General features: G+C 43.6%; 1 protein-coding gene across 3 annotated transcripts in view; it reads left to right on the top strand.

Moving 5' to 3' along the window:
- Positions 1-19: 19 nt before the first annotated feature.
- The window catches only part of CZH9orf85 (chromosome Z C9orf85 homolog), a 29,540-nt gene continuing 14,683 nt past the window's right edge, over positions 20-14,876 (top strand). For 2 of the 3 annotated variants that reach the window (XM_031054337.1, XM_005154955.2), the window contains exon 1: positions 20-160. In XM_031054337.1, coding sequence (XP_030910197.1) covers positions 59-160 — 102 coding nt within the window. In that variant the 5' untranslated portion in view covers positions 20-58. The remainder of the gene's footprint in view (positions 161-14,876) is intronic. The other variant, XM_031054338.2, reaches the window with a different exon arrangement.

Raw genomic sequence — 14,876 nt, 5'->3', positions numbered from 1 at the left:
GGGGAGGTGAAGAGCGGTTCCGGGGCAGGAGGTGCAGGCAGTGACTGTTGCCTGGGGAATGAGCTCGGAACGGGGGAACGTGTCGCGCACGCGGCCCCAGCGGTACCAGAACACGCGCGCCTTCAGGAACGACAAGTATGACACCAGCGCCCGGCGGAAGGTAGGCACGGGTGGGCCGTAACGGGGCGATCCCAGCACCGCTCCGCTCTGAGCCCCTCGCGGCAGGGCGCCAGCCGGGTCCCATAGCTCGCTGCCCGCGGGCACGGGAGCGGCGCGAGCAGCGTGACTCCGCCGAGCGGCAGCAGGGCGGAGCTACCCCGCGGAGCAGCTACTGGGAGGAGCGGCGGAAGGGGTTTGATGTCGAAAGCGTAGGTAAGAGCCTGTGCGGCCTGTTGGGTGCAGGGTGCCCTTGAGTCGATGGACTGCCCCAGTGAGGCCTTTGCCCAGAACGTGTTGAGGAGCCTCAGGACCGCAGAGCCATGCAGCAGTGCAAGCCGAGAAGCATCTTTATTTTGGCAGTGGAGAAACCTCTCATCACGGTCTGTCCAAAAGGTTCACTGCAGTGTCAAGGGCATAATACGTAACAAGACATTTCAGCCAGCTGTCACCTAACCCCGGTCTGAGGCAGCTGTGTAAGCAAATGCATTTTGTGTGATACTTGACCCATTTTCATGACATGACAGGCCTTTGTTAAGCCAAAGAATTATTAAGAGAAGGACTGAAATAAAGCATTTACTTTAGTGCAGTAAGTAAATATTCCCTGCAGTGTTGTTATCTGTGTGACTTCTTGGAAGGTATTTGGTCTTCTCAGAGCATGTGACAATGTGGTCTTATTTCAGACATCTGATTTTGAAAATTTATTATGAACAGCTCCCCCATGTCATGGCTTGAGCAGGACACCCCATCATCCATGTAAATACCAGGTTGCACTTTGCATTCTTTTGAGTCAACTTCAGAAAAGATTCATGTTGGCTTTAAGGCTTTAAAAAATCTTATGGGGCTTTTCTGAGTAGTTACATAGAAAAGTATCTTTAGATGTTTTATCAGTGTTTTTGCTACATACTACATCATGGTTTGATATGGTCACACTTGTTTAAAAAGACCACTATTGTCTTTTTTTGTTGTTGTTGTTGTTGCTTCTAAGCATGGAAAAGGAAATGGTTTACAATACATTCTTGGAACATTTTCTGTGCTTGTAGTTGTGGTAACAAAATAGCAGTGTTGGAGAGGATGAAGGCCAAGTGGAGTGCCTGACCAGTAACAACATGAAAGTGGGATGTTTTATCTTACAGGCTTAAATGGAAAGGGGGAAGCAAAGCAAAACACGAGATGAGCATCCTAGAAGAAGCTTATCTCTTGCTATTGCTGTTATGTCAGTATCCCTTTAACTGAACCTGAATGGGTTGTCACAAATAACTGAGAGGAGAGGACTGGTAGAAAATAGGACTGGTTCTGCAAGTTGAACAGGCTGCTTAAATGGGACTCTAAGCAGCACCAGTGCTATTTGTTGAGTGAGTCAGTGCATGATCCTCACCAGAAGAGTATTTTCCTGTCTGGCCTAAACACACATAGACAAAAATATCCAAGAGAGTTGGTCTGTCAGAAAAGTCTTCAAAGAGAAACTGAATTCTGAAATAATTTCTGTAACTAAAGCAATTACTTTAATCCCCAGATGGCAGTTTTCATTCCCTGTTTAAATATTTGGTATCATGTAGAACCAACTACACAGTACCATGCACACAAATAATATATATTTTTTAAGCTGTTGAATGTAGCCAAGGTTCACTGCAGGCATTGCCTGCGATATAGGACTGTGTCTATTTCCTTTCTGATTTATTTTCTATCTGTGCCTGCCAGTTCATGTGGAGATTGCTGAACACAGGGAAGAAGCTTCTTGAAGAAGGTACTTCCTGTTATGGAGGTTAGATAGTGTGTGATAAAGAGAAAGTAATTTTTCTTTTGGCATCTTGTCATGTACAGATTTTAGTGCTAAGGGAAACACAGGAGTCTTTATATTGATGACTAGACCTGATTCTGCTATTTGAGAGATTTAGTTAGGCTAACAAGGATTAGGTGATTAATGTCATAGTTTAGCTACAGACTGTGCTGAATTATGACAGTTTTGCATTGCTGCCTTTTCTACTCTGGAATGATCAGATGCACCACAGATGTTCAAGGTGTGATGAGGGAAAGGATGAAATAGTAGCAGTTTAGTCACAGGGAGTCATACAGGAATGGACCATTCTTTCTTTCCCCTCTTCACTAGCTCAGTAGGTCAGAATACTCAGAGCTGCTGAGCTGCTGAAAGAAGGTGGGTCTCCTATAAATCATGGCTAAACTTTTTTCTTTTTTTATTTTAGGTATTTGGCTTATTTTTGCTATTGTTATACACTGTCCTATGTAATACTACCTTGAAAGCCTACAGAATGCTTTATAGCTTAAAAATTTTATCCTGCTGCATTTGTGCATTGCATTAGCAATGTTGAATATTAACTACAGTAGCTTCAGGTTGCACTGCAGGTGGAGTTCAGTTGTTGTTTGCAGTGTTATTGCTGCTTCTCTCAGTGAAGCAGTATCTGCAGAGGAAATTGATGTAATAGTCTTCTGACTTCCCTACTGCCAGTTGTTATCCAGTTCTGGGGTTTTTCTTTTTGAAGAGTTTTGAGTCTGACACTGAACTTGGCATCCATTTTCTAATCTTAAAGACTATATATTTGGTTGCTTGCAAAACATGATGAAAGTTCTATCTGTCTTTCCTCTAATGATCAGTCTTTACTACAGCATTACTCTAGGATAGGCTAATTGAGGTGAAACACTCTGGCAACAAAGTACTCTGCCTCTCTGTTGGTTTTGGATAACTGCCTGCAACAGTGCTGGGAGAGCCTGCATCTAGGGTGAACTGAAGAAGGAAAAGCCAGGACAGGGTAAAACCCTGATACACTGTGTTACTAGTTACTGAATCTTGGAATTTGTTTATGGGTGTTTGGTTTACATAGTATATTCCAGGAGAGCTGTTTGTGGTACTCAGCTGAGGAATATACATTATATTTATGAATATACATTTTATGTAAAGTATATTACATAAGTCAGCATGGAAGCTGGAGAAGTTCTAGAGATGAAAGCAAATAGCATTCAATGGGACCATTTAGAACTCTATTGTAATCAGATGGTAAACCACAAAGTGATTCATATTTACACCCAAATGACTGATCTGTTTCTCCATTTCTTTCCTCTCATTAAGTACACCCCAGATGATAATCCACATTTCCCTAAATTTCAGAGGTTATTAACTCTGAACCTTAGCTTTACCATAGTGTTTATGTCAGCTACTTCTTCAGCTGGCTGTACAGATAAATAATTTGTTTTGATAGTCAAGACTGCAAGATGGCACTAGGAACAGAACAAGTGAATATAGATTACAGAATTACAGAATCATAGAATGGTTTGGGTTGGAAGGGATCTTAAAGATCATCTAGTTCCAAGGCCCCTCTATGGGGAGGGACACCTTCCTCTAGACCGGGTTACGTAGGGACTCAGTTCTTAAATGCTCAGTCAGTGATAGTGAGTTGAAGCTCAGAGAGGAGCTATAGATAAACCAGTGTGGTGGGTTGACCTTGCTGGATGACAGATGCCTAAGAAAGCTGCTCTATCACTCCCACTCCTTAACTGGGCAGGGGAGAGAAAATACAACAAAAGCCTTGTGGGTCGAGATAAAGACAAGAAGCAATCATTCACCAATAACCATCACAGGCAAAACAGCTTAACTTGGGCAAATAAGTTTATTACCAATCAAATCAGAGTATAGTAATGATAAATAAATCCAAATTTTAAAAACACCTTCTCTCCCACCATTCCCTTCTTCTTGGACTTAACTTTACTTCCAAATTCTCTACCTCCTCCCCACCAGCAGCACAGAGGGACAGGGGAATGAGGGTTGCAGTCAGTTTATCACATACTGTCTCTGCCATTCCTTCATCCTCATGGGAGGACTCCTCACAATCTCCCTCTGCTCCAGCATGGGGGTCCTCCCATGGAAGACAGTCCTCCATTAACTCTCCAAAGTGGACCCTTCTCATGGGCTGCAGTTCTTCACAAACTGCTCCAGTGTGGACTCCTCTCTCCATGGGGTCACAGGTTCTGCCAGGAGCCTGCTCCTGTACAAGCTTCCCACAGGGCCACAGCCTCCTTTGGACATCTGCCTGATCCAGCATGGGCTTCTCCATGGGCTGCAGGTGGAATCTGCTCCACCGTGGACCTCCATGGGCTGCAAGGGGACAGCCTGCCTCATCAGGGACTTCACCATGGGCTGCAGGGGAATCTCCACTCCGTGCCTGGAGCACCTCCTCTCCTTCTGCATTCACCTTGGTGCCTGTAGAGCTGATTCTGTCACATATTCTCACTTCTCTGTCTGGCTGAATTTTCTCCTGTGCAGTAACTTTTTCTCCTTCTTAAGTGTGTTATTCTGGAGACACAAACATCATCACTAGGGGTCTGGCCTTGGTCAGCAGTGGGTTCGTCTTGCAGCTAGCTGGCAATGGCTCTATTGGACATGGGGAAAGCTTCTAGCAGCTTCTCACAGAGGCCATGCACTGTATCCCTTCTGCTACCAAAACCTTGCCATGCAAACCCAGTACAAGCAGTAACCAGCTGGAATCATCAGATTAATGGTATCGGAGTTTGGTTACTTCCTGTTCTTGATGTGACATAGCATAGACTGATAGGCCAAAGTCTACTTTCTAGCTACCCCTGTTATTATGGATTTAGAATTATGTTCAGGCCTGGTTTATAGCCTTTCATGTATGGAGTAGAGGAGCAAGCATAACATCTGGGGCCCCCAACATGGTGTTCTTGGATTGAGTCCAGAAAAAGGCCATGAAGATGATCAGAGGGCTGGAGCACCTCTCTGGTGAAGATGGGCAGAGAGAGTTGGCCTTGTTCAACCTGGAAAAGAGAAGGCTTCAGGGGAACCTTAGAGCAGCCTTCCAGTACCTAAAGAGTGACCTGTAAGAAAGCTGGAGAAGGACTTTTTACCAAGTAGTGGAGGACAAGGGGGAACGGCTTTAAGATGAAAGAGGGGAGATTTAGATTAGATACAAGGAACAAGCTTTTTACTGTGAGCATGGTGAGACATTGGAAGAATTTGCCCAGAGAAGCTCTGTCTGCCCCATCACTGGAAGTGTTCAAGGCCAGGTTGGACAGGGCAACCTAGTCGAGTAGAGTCTAGTTGCTCTTTGAGCAACCTAGTCTAGTAGAAGGTGTCCCTGCCCATGGCAGGGGATTGGAACCAGATGATTTGTAAGGTCTTTTCCAACCCAAACTATTCTATGATTCTGTGATCTATTCTGAACTCTAACCTAACTCATGGTGAGGGAGAGACCGTGCATGTATTGAGTTCTTTGTGGGGAAGAGGATGGGAGTTGGCTGTCAGTCCTTCCAAGTATGTGTATTCTCTTGCTATTTGCATGCATGTTTTCAGAATCATGGACACATATGGGAAAAAAGCCAAACATCTTGATCTCCAAGATGGCTGTTTGGAATTGGGCTTAGAGAAAGCTTTTTTTTTCATGTGTTTTAAAGTCCATAGCAGTAAAGCACAAAAGGATCTTAAATGCAAGCTAACTATACATAACTATTAGGGATACAAAGAAGACTTTAGGTCTTTGATTAAAATGTTAGGTATCCTTCTTGTAAGAAAAAAAGATTAAAAAATACCTGTGAAGAAAATGGAATTTAAAGTAATACTGATACAATATGTGAGTAAGTGAAGCTCTTTGGAGAACTTACTTGTGAAATATGTATTTGAACCCTGAAAATCTGATGTCTTGTATCGTTTCACATTTGTTAGCTTATGCTAATGTACTCTGCTATGTAGTCATTCACAGGAGATCCTGTGGAGTTCTGTTTTTGAGAAGTGTAGTTATTCAGCCTTTTTGATGGAAGCAGTATTACCTGTGCTTTTTATCACCTGTGCTTTTGACAAGGAAGTTAATGGATGGCATTGACATTGCATTCCTTTACAGCAGAGTAGAACACTGATGTGTTCACAGTAGTAGGAGTCTGCTTTCAGTAGAGTAACTCAAAATACCCATGCGTTCTCACATAATTAGAAACTTCCAAACAGACAGTGAGGCTTTTTTGAAACCCCATCATTACATCTTGATTGTGAGTACTTTAATGCTATCTTAAGCTAGGGATTATTTTGTGTATCAAGTTAGTAGGTGTAGGTGCGTGTGTTTACTTTAATGCATTCTGAACTGCTTTTGGCGGGTTGTTACATGATTTAATATCGGGTTACGTGAGCATACAGAGGTGGCTATTTTGTTAGTGCAGTTGACCTGACAGTGTGTATATAATATGCACATGGAATATTTTATGACTGTATGCTTTAAGACTGTTTATCCTGTCTGTATTGCATAACTATAATTTCTTCAGAGAATATATAGACATACTGTAAGCACTGGATGAGTTGCACTTGTCCTTGGAAGGAAGTATAGCAGAAAACCTCCCAGCCAACCAACCGAAAAAAACCAAAAGGAGGGAAGAGCTATTGACTAAAATGGGGAAATGAGCATAAAAAAAAAACAAAAGAAAAAAGTAAATAGAGAGTTGACTCTGACAGAAACAGAATCTGAACTGTCAGAGTAGTTCCACATCAAGAAGTCCATTTCAGACTGTAAGCACTACCACCTCTTTGTGTATGAGAGCTAACAACCTGTGTAAAAGCTGGGTAGAAAATCTGAAGGGAATAATGAAGTTGACAAGCCTTGTTGAGGTCTGTGTGTGGGTTGTTGAGGTTTTTTTCTAAAGAAAGCAAGCTATTAAATGGGCAAAAGGAAGAAAATATGAATATATGAGAGTTTAAACAATATACAAAATATATTGAAAAATGAGTTTTAATAGGAAAAATAATCAGCGAAGGGATTTCTTTAACTAATAATTTCCCTATTCTTTCTGGGAACTGAGATACCAGGAAAGTTTCTCTTCCAGTTTGTTAGAATAATTTACTCTCACATGTTCTTTGGCGATTTAAAAAACATGAAAAAGTAGCTTATCCAAATTTTTAATTTGAGACATCTTTCTTCACTTCTTCAAGTAGGCATAGCTTTTTTAAGTGATATGCTACATTTTTTTTTTGTCAAATGAAGTGTTGGATTTAGTATAGAAAATAACACTAAACTATCAACTTGTTTTAGTAATAGTATCTTTTAAACATCAGGGATTTTTTTCTGACCAGAATAAACTTAGAAGGCAAGCACAAGCCAAAGTTAAACTCTGTAAGCTTGCTTGCTTGACATAAATCCATCACTCTTTATTAACTTTCTAAATCATCAGCCTGGTTGAAGGATTGTAGAGTCATAGTCCCTCTCCTATTCAGATGTACTGAGCCAGTGATTAACTACACCACCCCGTACTTGAAGTGCCAACATTGAGTAAAAAATGCAGGAAATTGCTGAAGGGAAGGAAGAGGTTGTGCTCTACGTGCCTCTTAGAAGGAGGAAATTAGAACTTAAAAGTTGTTGTCTGTCTTCCAGTTGTTGCTTTCTGAGCAGATATACCATGTGATTTTTTTTTGAGCTGCTATGTAAGATTTGTGGTTCTATAGGTGACTAGGTTGAAAAGTCCAGTCATCTTTGTTCCTGGATCAGGATCTTAAATGTGATCTTCATATCTACGATCTAATCAACAATCTAACTTGCTGTCAAAAGACTCCTACGCAGCATTTTGGTCAATGTTCTTCATCTTTGCACTGGATATTTGGTGTCACTGATCATATCAATAAAACAGAACAGTTCAAATGTGACTGTGTAGAAGTAATCAAAATAGACAAATCTGATAGAGATTCATTGACTATGGATAATGTGATTGTTGCTGTGTAGTTCAATACATTAACTTTATTTTACTTTACTTTAGAGCTTCTTGTAAGAATCGTCTTCTGAAGACCTTTTTCAGTTGTGAAGCAATGTGTTAATATAGAGGTAGAACTAATCATCAGATGAGTTGCAGGGATTTGTTGTTGGAACACGGGTGAAGAGGTCCCAATAATATAGTCTTTATATGCCACATGACTAGTCTCTGGGTCTTGCTATGAGGTGGTGTTTTCATGCAAAGATCTACAGAATGAGTAAAATTAAAAGGCATCTTTGTAATTTGGGATGGCCTGCATTCTAGTTTGTCTACTAAAAAAAAAAAAAAAGAAATTCACCACAATATGGTTGTTGTATATTCTGGAGGCAGATGATGTGCATATTGGAAGGGGGAAGAGCTTTATAAAGCTCCATTAATAATAACTGCATATTTGCTTGTTCCATAGCAAATATTTAGCAGAATTTGTAATAGGCAGCCTATATGACAAACTTTAGATGAGAGGTGAAAGTAGTTCCTACTATATTCTTCTGCACTGTTTATACCACATGCAGTCCTAAGCATGGTCTCTTGCATTCCAAGTGTGTTACACATTGCTGAGCCTAGCCCTGCATCATTTAGTAACAGGGCTTCCATTCACAGTCATGATATCAGGATGTATTATGGAAAGCAAGGTGGTTTTCAACAAGGAAGCTAACTTCCTCTGGAAGGGCAACAAGCTGTCTTCAACTTGAAACTCTTGCAATCTTTTGATGTCTATTGGTTTCTACGTTAGCTATACTAAAAATAGTTGATCATGATGAAGAACACCTGGAAATAAAAATCAGTGTTTGTGTCTTTCTTCCCTCATGCATTACTAATTAATGCAAATCGGGAGTGTGAGAGAAAAAACTGGAAAGTTCAGGCTAATTTGCAGATTATTAGAAGCTTATTCAGGCTACATTACTTGGAGCCTTACTTTGTGCTGTTAAAGCACTGAAAAGAAGGCTTATCTTCAAATTGCATGAATTTTGAAAGAATGAGCACAGTCAGTGTTGACAGCAGTTTGAATTGCCAGCCCTTTAACAGATACCTGCTGGGAATTTGCAATGATTTTATTCTCTCAGAAAGTTTCCTCATTAGCTGCCAGGATCCACCAGTAAACAAAGCCTAACACCTTTCATCTTCATCTAACTCATTATATGGTGGTGCCTCTTGGGTATGAGCCACCTCCATAGGCAGTGTTCCAAAACCTCTGCCTTCTGGCTAGTCTATGATATCTTCCAGGATTCCTTGGCAGTTGGGCTTATTATGTGATCAACACTACCTGCTTACTCTGTATAATCCTAGTTGCATGAGGGGATGTTTCCTTTGAACATCCAGTATAGCGCGGGCAGTTAAAGTGCTGAGAAGAGATAAGCTCCTGTACCAACACCTCTGAAGCAGCTTGAACCCCCTCTTATGCTGCTAGGATCTATTTTCATTTGGGGTGTAGTGGGCTTCTGATCCTCAGTACCCAGGGCTCCAAAACCGTAGTGTTCAGTCTCGGTTTTCTCCTGATGTTTTCTGCCACAGGCTCCAGGTGAGACACTCATCCCCAGCTGCAGTGTAGAATACATTTTGCGGGTCCAGCCAGGCCCAAGAGCTACCACACAAGCTATTTCCTGTTTGATGCGCTCGAAGTGCTGTTGCACAAAGCTGCATTCAAAACAGTTCTTCTTTTGCGTTACTTTATAGAGGGGGTTCACAAGCTGACATGAAATATGCTTTCTCTAAAACCCCACAAAGGAAAACTGGGGTTTCCTTCTTGTTAGCTGGTAGAGACATAGTTGCTATCTTGTTGACAACATCCGGAGGCACATAGCATCCCTTCTGCCATTTTATTCCCAAGAACTGAATCTCCTGAACCAGATTCCTTGGCCTTACTTTTCTTTATGGTGAAATCAGCTTTCAGAAGAATCTGAATTACTCTGTGAGGAGGATAAAAGACTTCTTTTGTGTCGCTGCCCCACACAATGATGTTATCAGGGTTTTTTAGCTCTTTAAGTAGCAGTACTGTGCTTCTACCCCTGGGGCTGTTGATTCCAGGCGTGTTGGACACCCCTCCAACATGAAAACAAGCTGTGGCCTGCACTCTGCTGCCAAAGAGATTGAGAAAAATACATTGGCAGTGTCAGCTGGCTGCCTTTGACTCCAGTTCATATTGGAGCTTTAACATGTCTGGTACAGCAGTACTCACTGCATCACTTCTTTCAGGCCACAATAGTCTACTGTTAACCTCCACCCTTCATCAGACTTTTGCATTGACCATATGAAGCTCTTAAAAGGTGAGTCTTGCTGATGACTTCTTGGCTCTCCAGCTGATTAATCAGCTCATGGATAGGAGCCAGGGAGTCTCAGTTTGTGGAATATTGCCACTGGTGCATGGCCTGGTAGCAGTTGGCACCTGCTGTTCTTCAACTGAGAGCAATTCCACAACAAAGGGACCTACCAAGAAGCTGGACAGGGTAGCTAGCTGTTTAATCTTCTGTGTGTTCACAGTGGCTACACCAAAAGCCCATCAGTTACCCTTTGAGTCCATTAAGTACTTTCTCCTGAGGTATTCTATGCCAACAATGCAAGGGGCCTCTTGGCTAGTCACAATGGTGTGCTTTTGACCCTTAGAATCATAGGGTTGGAAAGGACCTTCAGATCATCTAGTTCTAACCCCCCTGCCATGGGCAGTGACACCCCACCTTGAGCAACAGATTGCTTAAGGCTCTGTCCTTGAGCACTGCCAGGGATGGAGCAGTCACCACTTCCTTGGGCAGCTTGTTCCAGTGCTTCTCACAGTAAAGAATTTCTTCCTTATAGCCAACTGTCATGGGTTCAGCAGTAGCTCATGCTCTGCCAGGGAGGAGGGGAGGCCAGGAGGAAGGAGAGACAGGACACCTGACCCAGGCTAGCCAAAGAGGTATTCCATACCATAGCACGTGATGCCCAGGATGTAACTGGGAGAGGGAGCCAGAAGAGGGGTGGAGCTCTGGGGGGAAATGGAGGAGGTATGGGTCGGTGCTCGGTCAGGCAGGGTGGAGTGAGTTATGGGTTAGGGTTAGGGTTAGGGTAGTGGCTGGTGAGGTGTTGTATTCTCTTCGCTTGTTGTTTGCTTTATCATTTATTATTTGTAGTAGTAGTAGCAGTAGTGATTGGTGTTATACCTTAGCAATTAAACCATTCTTATCTCAATCCGTGGGGGCCACATTCTTTGGATTCTCCTTCCTAACTCTCTGGGAGTTGGGGGAGCAAAGGGGGGGAGTGAGTGAACGAGCTGTGTGTGGACTTGGTTTAAAACCACGACACCAACCTAAATCTCTAAGTTTAAACCCATTCCCCCCAGTCCTATCACTACAATCCCTGATAAAGAGTCTCTATTCAGCATCCGTGTAGGCCCCCTTCAGATACTGGAAGGCTGCTATGAGGTCTCAACGCAGCCTTCTCTTCACTAGGCTGAACAGCCCCAACTTTCTCAGCCTGTCTTCATATGGGAGGTGCTCCAGTCCCCTGATCATCCTCATGGCCCTCCTCTGGACTTGTTCTAACAGTTCCATGTCCTTTTTATGTTGAGGACACCAGAACTGCACACAATACTCCAGGTGAGGTCTCATGAGAGCAGAGTAGAGGGGCAGGATCACCTCCTTTGACCTGCTGGTCACGCTCCTCTTGATGCAGCCCAGGATACGGTTGGCTTTCTGGGCTGCAAGAACACACTGAAGCTGGCTCATGTTCATTTTCTCAGTGATCAACACCCCCAAGTCCTTCTCTGCAGGGCTGCACTGAATTTTCTTATTGCCCAACCTGTAGCTGTGCCTGGGATTGCTCCGATCCAGGTGTAGGACCTTGCACTTGGCATGGTTAAAATTCATGAGGTTGGCATCAGCCCACCTCACAAGTGTGTCAAGGTCCCTCTGGATGGCATTCCTTCCCTCCAGCGTATCAACCGAACCACACAGCTTGGTGTCATCGGCAAACTTGCCCATGTCACTGACAATGGTGTTGAACAAGATCGGTCCCAGCACTGACCGTGAAGGACACTATTTGTTGCTGGTCTCCAGTTGGACATTGAGCTGTTTGCTGCAACTCTTTGCGTGCATCCATCCAGCCAGTTCTTTATCCATTGGGTGGTCTGTCCATAAGATTTATCTCTCTCCAGTATAGAGACAAGGATGTCATGCGGGACAGTCTCACATGCCACAGGTCCAGGTAGATGACATCAACTGCTCTACCCCAGTCCGTCAGTTCTGTAGCCCCATCAAAGAAGGCCACCAAATTGGCCAGGCAGGATTTCCTCTTAGTGAAGCCATGTTGGCAGTTGCTAGCCACCTTGTTTTTCTTGTGCCTTAGCGTGGTTTCTGGGAGAATCTTCTCCATGATGCTACCAGGCATAGAGTTGAGACTGACTGCTCTGCGGTTTCCCAGGTTTTCCATTTTACCCTTATTAAAAATGGGGGGTTTATTTGCTTTTTTCCAGTTGTGAATTTTGCCTGACTGCTGTGATTTTTCAAATATGATGGACAGTGGCTTATCAAATTCATCCACCAGTTCCCTCAGGACCCATGGATGAATCTCATCAGGTCCCATGGACTTATGCATGTTCCTCAGATGATTCCACTTGTCCCCTGTTAAGCTCACCTCAGCTTCTGATGCAGACAATTCTCAGTACCCTACTGTCACTGCAGAGATCTAGATGGCTTGTGTGCCCCTATATGGCACCAGTTTACACTGTGCACCAGTGTCTACTAGAACCTTCTACTTCTGTGGGTCTAATATGCCAGGACATCAAATCCGTACAGTCCAGTATACATGGTCATCCCTTTCCTCTTCCTTGGTAAGGTACCTTATATTCTTGTTCCTCATCAAAGTGTTCACTGTTTGACCCTTGCAGTGCCAGACCAGAAGTACCCCTTACCAGGATCAATCACCAGGGAGGTGATTTCAGTTCTATGTCTGGGAGACCACTGGTTGCCTTCTTGTGTCTCTGCAGCAGCTATGCTGACAGCCTTCTTGGGTGACCCCTTCTTGACAGCAGTCTTTCCTCTCAGTTCATGTACATGGGCTTCCAGCCTAAAGGTGAGTTCACCATCCCACTTCCTCATGTCATCCCTCTGGCTACACAAGAAGAGCCAGAGTGCACCACATGGCATGCTCCTGCGGCTTACTTTCCCTCTGACCAGCGCAGGAGATGATTGATTTCTTGGGGTGCCCCTAATAGCCAAGGTACTGTCCCATAGGGTTGAGGAGGTACAGAAATTTTCTTGCAAGTTTTTGAGCAAAAAAGAGGCTCTCCACAGTTGGTGTATCAATATCTGAGCAGTAATCTGCTGCCAAGCTGTTTAAGTGTGATGCTTGGGCAGTTTGAATCACCTTCCTCCACCTGGCCCAAGTGCACATGACGTCCTTGGGATCTTTGGAGTCATCATCATCCTCTAGATCACTGTAGATGAGTTCTAGCACCGCTAGTTCTCTCTGTTACTCAATGCCATCATTTGCAGTAGTCTGCTTTCCTGAGGACGTCACCAGAACTTCCTCGAATGGGTATATTGACCTCACACTTGAGAGGAGCCATCTCCAAAGACAGCAAGTTGCTGCCTCTTTTCCAATTCACCTTTAAATTCCCTGGTTTCTATCATGGTATCCCAGTTGTTTGACTTCCTTACCTTCCAGTTGCTGACTGTCAGCCCCATTACCCCAGCATCAGAGCAGCCAGGCAGCAATCTGCTCACCTGACTGGCAGCTGTAAGCTATCTGCATGTCTTGAAGTTCTGATGAGGTCAGGGACCAGGTATGTCCACTTCCTGTCTAAATTTTCCCACTCCTTCCTGCAATTTCTTTGTCAAAGGACTGACTTTCTTCTTCTTCTCCCTTACTAATTGGTGATATGGGCCCATTGTTATTTCCCACTGTTTCTTTTTCACTACTGGGGCAGTTACTATAGTTGTTTGGGTTCCTGTCTCAACCATGATGTCTTCAAATGTAGTTTGAGAGTAACTTGTTACTCTTTTCCCAAGGAACAAGTGATAGGACCAGAGGAAACATCCTCAGGCTGCACCAGGGGAGGTTAAGATTGGATATTCGTAACAATTTCTTCACTGAAAAGGTGGTCAGGCATTGGAATAGTTGTGGAATGACATTCCCTGAAAGTGTTCAAAAAATGTATAGATGAGGCCCTTAGTTACATGGTTTAGTGGTGGATTTGGCAGTTCTGGGACACAGGTTGAACTGGATGATCTTAAAGGTCTTTTCCAACCTAGCTGATTTTATGATTCTATGATTCTGTGAACTTTCTCTGAGAGCACCAAATGGGCACAAGCCAGGCCTCAGTACAATGCTGGAAGCTTCCGGTTTTCACTGGGGTAGGCAAGGCACCCTTCTATCAGGTGATGCATCAGTTTGCCAGGGTTGCTTGCCTGGTTGGGTGTGAAGTCCCAGGTTATGGGAGCTGATAAACACCCTAGGAACCTACCCAAATCTTTCCACACACTGTGCCACCCAGGGACCAGCCACCTCCGGTCCCATTTCAGTAACAGGTGATGTCCAGCCACAACACAGAGATGTAGTGTTTGCTCTAGAAGGCAAATGTAAAAATAATGAATGTCATCCCCCTCCTCCTAAGTCTTTGATTTTATTGCTGAGCAGGTATAATATGGTATGAAATATCCCTCTGGTCAGTTGGGGTCAGCTGTCTTGGCTGTGTCCTATCCCAGATCTTGCTCACCCCAGCCTGCTGGTGAGTGGGAACGTTGGAGACACAGCCTTGATGCTGTGTGAACACTGCTCAGCAGCAGCCAAAACACTGATGCTTTACCTAGCTGCTAATACACAGCACAGCCCTATGAGAACTGCTCTGGGGAAAATTAACTCCATCTCAGCCAGACCCAATACACATAAAAATTTAATTTGTAATGTATGACTAACATCAGAACCACAGCTTTCTGTATTTGATATTCAAACATTCTTCAAAACCTTGTTACTTTCTTTCTTTTTTTAATGTGCCAAGT

The sequence above is a fragment of the Melopsittacus undulatus genome, chromosome Z, assembly GCF_012275295.1.
Source record: "Melopsittacus undulatus isolate bMelUnd1 chromosome Z, bMelUnd1.mat.Z, whole genome shotgun sequence".
NCBI classification, from domain to species: domain Eukaryota; kingdom Metazoa; phylum Chordata; class Aves; order Psittaciformes; family Psittaculidae; genus Melopsittacus; species Melopsittacus undulatus.
Note: the sequence above shows the minus strand (reverse complement) of the source record. Positions and strands in the feature narration are given on the sequence as shown.